The sequence below is a fragment of the Culex pipiens genome, chromosome 2 (assembly GCF_016801865.2).
Source record: "Culex pipiens pallens isolate TS chromosome 2, TS_CPP_V2, whole genome shotgun sequence".
Lineage (NCBI taxonomy): Eukaryota > Metazoa > Arthropoda > Insecta > Diptera > Culicidae > Culex > Culex pipiens.
Genome location: NC_068938.1, coordinates 177701620 through 177709942, shown reverse-complemented (window position 1 = coordinate 177709942; position 8323 = coordinate 177701620). Strand labels below are relative to the sequence as shown.

Below are 8323 nucleotides of genomic sequence, written 5' to 3'. Positions count from 1 at the left end.
CAAAAGGATTGAACAAAGGACAATGGTCAATATGAAGACTTTCATATTGTCTGTAGAATCGATTCCCATTCTCGGTTTTTGAAAATTTTTACGCTTAGATCACTTTTCTGAAAAACAGTTTTAGTAATTTTTTTTTAATTCTTTTACCATCCTGCATTTTTCGTGAAAAACACCTCAGGATAATTCCTCAAACATTTTGAATGATAAAACAATCATAACATCACCTGAAAATTTAAATTTTAAACTCATAAATAAAAAAAAATCTTAAAAGTGGCGTTTATTTTCCATTTAGTGTATTTTTTTTTCAGAAAGTGCGAATGTTTTTTTTGTATTTTTAAATCCGGCTGAAACGGTGCCTTCCCCAAGTAACATTTTAGGCTTTATCAAAGCTGTCACAACCGCTATAAAACCTATCAGCCAAAACCAACATTAAAACCCCTTAGTCGTAACACACTCCCCAGAACCTTGATAAACCCCACTTAAAACCCAAAAGGACCTCCGCAAAAGGTTGTTACGGCCTATTTATAAAACCTACATAGGAGTTCAAGGCTTTACAACTGAATCCTAACAACATCCGCAGGGCCTTGATAAAACCTTTGTTAAAACCTAGTCAGGAGTTATGGAAAAATGACATTTCATACGTCTTTAAACGTCTTATGCCAAATAGGTTTTATTTTGGCAAAAAATAAGTGTTCGTCTTGCCAAATGAAATTATGGAGATGGTTGTCAAAAATGGCGATGATAAATAATAGATATTAGAGGTAATCCAAATAATTTGAAAGCTTATTTCTCACAATTGATGGCTCAAATTCAGCTGCGGTTGAAATTTTATTGATAAATGTAGGGGAGATAGAGCCAAAAAATTCAACTCGCTTCATAAAAAATCAATATTTTGTAATCATAGTGTTTAATGGTAAAAAATATTTTATTGCAATTCTTTGAAAAAAATGTTCAAAATATTTTAAAACATCTATCGCTATATAAATCATACCAGAAATTCAGCATAAATGTGTGTTTTCATCAAATTTAAATCAAATTTTTCAGTTTTCTATTTTTTCAATCAAGATGGCGGTCAATCATATTCAATCAGAGCACGCGTCTAGCGCCATATTTATGCACTGCTATTTGGCCGCGATAAATGCTCTTTAAGGAGCTTATGGTTTTAAGTGAGCTTTTTACATGCCTAATGGCACTTGACAGCTACAACACCCTAGGTTTTAACAAAGCATGCGATAAAACCGTTTGGCATGGCTTTGCCATCTGGTTTTCAAGCCTCTGTTAAAACTTTCATAAAACCTTATTGAAAGCCAGTCGGCTTTTATTTCCACCCGGTTTTATGTCCGAGGCATAAAACCCTGTTAGAACCTATTAATTAGCTCTTGCTTGTTGGTTGCGGTGAATGCCCAAATAAAACTATTAGGCAATCAGGATGCTACAATAAACCCTTAATAAAACTTGGTGGTGGCTAGCTGGTTTAAAAATGTTACTTGGGTCGGTATGGCCAAGGAAGCCATTTTGCATCATTAGTTATAATTTTCCAAATAAATTTGGCAGCTGTCCATACAAAAATTAAAAATGAAACTTCAAAAATCTGAATCTATTGAAGGAGTTTTTTGATCGACTTGGTGTCTTCGGTAAAGTTGTAGGTATGGATAAGGACTACACTGAAAAGAATTGGTACGCGGTAAAAAAAAATTGGTGATTTTTAATCACACTTTTTGCCACTAAAACTTGATTTGCAAAAAAATACTATTTTTAATTTTTTTTATTTTTTGATATGTTTTAGAGGACATAAAATGCCAACTTTTCATAAATTTCCAGAATGTTCAAAAAATCTTTGACCGATTTATAATTTTTTTATCAATACTGATTTTTTCAAAAAATCTAAATATCGGTCGAAATTTTTTTTAACTTCATTTTACGATGAAATTTTTATAAAGTGCACCGTTTTCAAGTTAAAGCAATTTTTAGGTAACTTTTTTGAAAATAGGTGTCATTAATTTTTTAAATTAGTGTTCATGTTTGCTCACCTTTGAAAAAAAAAATGCAAATATTGTAAAAAAAAAAAACGGAAAATTTCACGAATGTTTTATATTTTAACATTGAAAATCGGACCATTAGTTGCTGAGATATCGATATTAGAAAATTGTGGGTTGTTTGGGTGAGACTTAGAAAACATCAATTTTCCTGTTTTTAAATCTTTGCATGGCAATATCTCAGCAACTAAGGGTCGTATCAACAAAATTCATAAAGCAAAATATAAAGCAAAATAAATAAGTCTGAATCCGTACACTTCACAGAATTTTCTCAGCTTTTCAAAAATATTTTTTTCAAAAGCGAGCAAACATGGGTACTATTTTTAAATAATAAATGGCAGCCACTATTTTTTTAAAAGTTTCCTTAAAATGGCTGTAACTTGAAAATGGTGCACATTATACCAATTTCTCTGATTTACTTTTAAATTGCACATTCCATTTACATCGAACAATGAAGTTAAACAAATTTGCTATCAATACCCGGACTTAAAAACAATTTTTTTTGCACATTCTGGAAATTTCTGAAAAGTTGGCATTTGATGTCTTCTAAAACATATCAGAAAATAAAAAAAAAATATTTTTTTGCAAATCAAGTTTTTGTGACAAAATGTGAAATTAAAAATTACAATTTTTTTTACCGTGTATCAACTTTTTTCAGTATAGTCCTTATCCATACCTACAACTTTGCCGAAGATACCAAATCGATAAAAAAAATCCTTTAAGAGATACAGATTTTTGAATTTTCATATATCATTTTTGTTTGGACAGCTGGCATTTGTAATTTTTGTATGGAAAACTATATGGACAAACTAATGATGCAAAATGGCTTCCTTGGGCATACCGAAGGCATCAAAAAAGTTTCATCCGGAAAAAAATACAAAAAAAAAATCGAATGACCGAAATCTCAGAGAATTGCTCAGAGAAATGCTTGAAAATTAGAAAAAAAACTGCTCAGGAAAAAGTTTAGAATTGACCACTTTCGGACGTTTAAGACATGCTTTAAGTGCAATACGAGGTAAATCAATATTTGTCAAATATTCTTGCTGATAAAATTGTAACTCTCATCTCACATTACGCAATCTGAACCCATTCAACGTACTATAAATTGCTCAGACTCGCTCCCAGAGCTTCATCAGTTCATCCAAGATGTCTCCCAAACTCGCTCTTGCAACGGTGATCCTAGCCCTCTCACTGGCCACCAGCTATTCAGCTGTTCCAATCCAAAACGGAACATCGGCGGTTACACCACTACCGGTCAGGGCCAACACTCGGTACTTTCGGGTCAACACTCCATTCTTCCGGGCCGCCCAGTTCCCCAACCAGCGGTACTTCGTTTTCAACAGCCGGCAGGTGACCTTCTTCGAGGCTTGGCACCTGTGCGCTTCGATCGGACTGCGGCTGGCCTCGGTTAACTCGGCGGAAGATGACGCCGCTCTGAAGTTGGCCCTCCGTGCCGCGGGCTCGAACCAGGTCGGACCGTGGTGGATCGCCGGAACGGACCTGGGCAAGACGGGACACTTTGTGTGGATCACGACGATGAAGCCGCTGGGATACAGGACGGGCTATTCGAACTTTGCCCCCGGGGAGCCGAACAACGCTGGAGGAGTGGAACACTGCGTTGAGGCGGGATGGCCCAGCGGAACACTCTGGAACGATAAGAACTGTGAGGCCAGAAGGCGGTACGTGTGTGAGACGTACAATTCGGAGTATTGTTAAAGGTTGAGTTTTGCAGTATCATAAATGAAAATGCAATCAAAAAATATAATCATTGAAAAAATTAGTAGTTGTGGAGAAGTTCATTTCACCCTTCAACCGCTTTCAAGAGCAACTGAGCGCGAAAGAGCCGCTTTCAGCGACTTCACCGACAACTTCTGGTAGCCGTTCCGTTTAGACAGTTTTATAATTATTTAAATTCTTCATTTATAACGCGGGCTCACCGCAAACTGGGCGCGAAAAGACAAAAAGCTACTTTCCAGCAATCCGAGGCTTCGCGGGTTCGCGGGGCTGTGTTGATTCGTTTGAAAAGATAAATGTTTTCAATTTTCCCAGGAAATTTGTTCGAAATTGATTGCCGTGCCGGAAACATGCTCAAAATGCGTACACACCAAGACAGCACATCTCGTCAGGGCCCCTTCTCTGGAAGGATGAGTGTTTTCACTGGGAAATTGATACCTCCTGACGCTACCGACTTTGCCCACTTGTTCTGGTTGACTAATGAGTCCACTTGGCTCGGAACAACGGAGAAAAGTGGGTGGATCGCACAGACGACGAGTGGAAATGGAAATTATTTGTGATTGTCGATTTGAAATTAGGGTCAGCCGGGTTGGGAGGCTCGACGGGATTGATGGGTTGCAATTAAAAGTTGGAATGAGGACATTTTTCATGGGATGTAAATTAAAGTCATTGTATAGAGTTGAGTTGCTGATTTATTCGTCAAAAATGTTTTAGAACTCTTGTTTACAAATATTTATGTATAAATTATACATTCAGAACTCCTCTTACAGCAAATCTCTCTCAAAAGAGGCACAATGTAATTGAAGTTTGCAGATATGCTCTTCTCTCCAGCATCACTTAGCCCGAATTCCGTTCGCAATCCATTAGTGGCCAGCCGGTGAACATTTTCCAAATGTAAGGCATCTTGATTAGTTTGCTCGTCGTCGTCGTCATCTGCTATAGCATTGCATCTCTCTAATATTGCTGCAGCGCACAAATCTCGGGCAAAATTCTACTCCTAACCGAATGACCACCATCACAGTCTCTCTCACACACATCCTGTCGTAATCAATCAACTAATCAAACAGGAAAAGTTAAGACATTTCCCTGCCATCCAATCCCGGAGAATCCGATGCTACCTGAAGAGGACTCTTCACCAAGGTTCCATGATCAAAGTGGTGTGTGTGCATCACACCCCGCCCCATCGTCTTCGAAAGTCCATTCTCCCACACATAAACTTGCCGGGTCATTAAACAGGGGTTTTACTATCCTGCCTGGGAAACCGGCACAAATGAGGAAAATCGACCCCCAGGATGTATCGGATGTGTGGGTGTAGGTGGACCACGGCAAAACCGGGCAATATGAGTGAGCATTGTGGCTCATCTCTTCACTCGAACATATACTGCCGCCTGGCGTCTTTGCACCTGGGGAAGAGTTTATCGATTGGGACGGGGATTACGATCATCGCTTCATACCGTTTTGGAGGTGCACAGTGCAAATTTAAGCCTTACATGATTTAAAAAAAAGTGTTAGAACCACAAAATAGGACATCAGAACAAAATCAATTCATTAGGATGATTCAACTAATTATCTCCAGCTTTTTCAATAACAATACTACACAGAAAAAAAAGTTGCATTTTGGAAGGTTAAAAATTTGGTTGGTTGAATATTACCTCTTTTTGCCTTTCTTACTAATGAAAGGTATAGGTTTTACTTTATGGCTGGACGTCATTTCCATCTGCGTAAATATTACGATTCAGCATGAATTTTTCATCGGAAAAATTGACAAAAAATCGCAATGCATCGATTTTCGACGCTTCGTCGCCAAGTCGACAAGTTGTCAAGTTGTCAAGTTGTCAAGTTGTCAAGTTGTCAAGTTGTCAAGTTGTCAAGTTGTGAATGCTGGCGCAAATATTTTGTGGCTCGACTTATACTCGTTTTGTAGTAGCTTGTCTACCGATGCTTCCTACAACATGTAAGGTATCGTAGCTTTTCGGTTTCTTTTGCCCTGTCCGTTTTTGCATAACTGTCCAATGTTTATGCAAAAACTTTTGTGACATAGGACATTCATCCGGCTACAATCAATTTGTTTCCCGTGTGCTCCTAAAATCGCCCTAATGTAGACTTAATTTTTTCATGATTTCGTAAGTTTATGTAACAGAGTGGATTCCAATAGGAGCTTTCTAAGCTTTTCATCGTTTATATCGTTTTCAAAGTTTTCAATGCTGGCGACGCCAATGCACTATGGGGTTTCAGGCGGCCATAAATCGAAAAACTGACATACTCTAATTAATTTTTTGGTATTTTTTTCGAAAATAAACATTCTTACCAAGAAAAATCCGGAGTTTGAAAGTTGTAGGTTCAAAATTCACGGAATTGCAGACCTTCAAAGGCGAAAATGGTAAGAAAAAACATGTTTTTTGACAAAAAAATGATTATTTTTCATAGTTGTACTGTGTAGCTGTTTATGTATTTTTTCCTGCATCATTATATATATATTCAGAAAGGTAATTGATTCAACTTTTCAATAATATTTTACAAAACATACTTTTACAGGCTAAAAAAATAATAAAAATCAAAAAAGATGGATTTTTATTCAAAATTTAGTTTTTTTTTTCAACTTTGTTAATGGAGTACTTTTTTGTGTGCATTTGTGCGATCTGAAAATTTTGCAGCTTAAAAATTTGAACCATGTCCTAACTTGTCTCCAAATTTCAAAGTGCACTTATGTGCACTTTTTGAGTTATGCCATTTTGAACATTTTGATTCATGCAAGGAAATTAATGATTTCGCGTATACGCTTGGTTAAAATCACATTATTTACCTGCGGAGGCAGAAATGACGTACCTGCTATGTATGTTTTGAAATTGATTTGATATTCATGACTTTGTTGGTACTTAGGTACGTTTAATAAAAATAGAAATTCCTATTCTAAGTATTTTACAGAAACGATTCGTCGAATATTCGTATCAGTTCGTTGTTGTGTTCTTTTGAAAGTATGGATAATAATACCGTAGTGTCCCTGTACGATATAACGAAGCACTATTCTGAAAACGTGAGAACTGCTTTCGAGTATATTTGTAAGAATTACAACATTGCAGAACCATCACATGATCAACTCAGGGAAAAACCACAACCAAAAACGTGGACGAGAATCCATACAATGTTCCATAAAATAAACCGTCTAAAATTCTAAAACACCGCAAAAATCAAATTTTAATTGGAGGGGGAGGGGGGGGGGTGTCTTCAAAGAGAGGTGGATTTTAACTCAAGAAAAAGGGGAGGGAGATTTAACGTAAATCAGAAACTTTAACATAGCATAAACCGCCATTCCGTGCATCAAATAGACAGAGCAAGAATATTAAAATTCACCACTTTAATGCATGTGGCCTCAAATATATATATATGAAAAAATCGAAAATTAAACTTTTTTTTGGAAAAATATCAAATTTCATTTGTTTTCATTATACTAAGTACAAACAACACAAAAAAGTCACAAAAAAGCAAAAAAATAATTTTTGGCCGATCGCTTATATGGAAATACCCCATAGTGCAATGGCTTTCTACCTAAGGTACTAGAGCGTGTAGTGGTGCGGTTGTGAAAATAGCTATCTCTGACTCTGTCAGTTTTGTAGAAGCTGAATGGCTAGCTTCCCTGCACCGTGCGGCACACGCGGTTTCACTTGACCTCAGTTTTTCTTTGCGCCTGCTTTGTTCGGTACGATGGTACGATGAACCAAAATACCAACACACAAAAGGGCTCGTACCGAAGCTAGAAAACCAAAACCGCGGCGTGCGTTGTCACTGGTGCATGGGAAGCTTGCTATGCTCGCGTTTTTTCATAAACGCTTGTTTGATTAATAATATGTACGATTAAAAATATTCTTTTGGTGAAAATTGCGTTTTCTATTTCTTTTGGAAAACATATGATTTATAATACTATGCTTTCATCATAAGACTTTCTTTAGTGCTAACGTTATAAATAAACAAAATCGATGTTATGAATTGAAAGAAGTTCTTCCATTGTTATATTCTTTAGTAAGAAAGGCTCTATCTTACCCCAGGTGGGATTAAATCGGGTTTTTGTAATATTACTTAAAAAATACGTAAAAATGCGAATATGAGGAATATTCATTAAAAACAGATGAAAAATCATCATTTTCTAGGTAAAATTAATCATTTTTTTACACCAAACCTGTCATCATTTCTTGATGAATATTACCATCGTTTTTTCTGTGTAGTTAAAATTTGGAAAAATTTTACAAAATCTCAGCAATATTCCACATGGATGATTTAGGATTATTCAATAAAAAAAAGTCTTTCAAAATCTTGAAAAATCTGAAAAAATCCGTTTATTTTGAATCTGAGGATCGAAAAAAAATGGAGCATTTCCATTTTTTTCTGAAAACAGAAAAGAATAGACAAAAACGTGTTTAATTCATTAAAAATTGGAGAGTCTTCTGATTTAAAAAAAAACTTATGTATAATCAAAAATCTCACGATAATTTATCCAACATAAAAACATTTCACAATTCAGCAGTTGTCTACGATTTCGCAATCGGCTTTTCCTTGAA

At 36.1% G+C, this 8323-nt stretch overlaps 1 protein-coding gene across 1 annotated transcript; it reads left to right on the top strand.

Moving 5' to 3' along the window:
- Positions 1 to 3181: 3181 nt before the first annotated feature.
- On the top strand, positions 3182 to 3816 carry LOC120429272 (perlucin-like). Its single transcript, XM_039594488.1, has one exon. The coding sequence runs from the start codon at positions 3183 to 3185 to the stop codon at positions 3750 to 3752; it is 570 nt and encodes a 189-aa protein (XP_039450422.1). The 5' UTR covers position 3182; the 3' UTR covers positions 3753 to 3816.
- The last annotated feature ends 4507 nt before the right edge of the window (positions 3817 to 8323 follow it).

Excerpts from the sequence above, each read along its gene's own strand:
- LOC120429272 (XM_039594488.1), top strand. The coding sequence starts at position 3,183 with ATGTCTCCCAAACTCGCTCTTGCAACGGTGATCCTAGCCCTCTCACTG.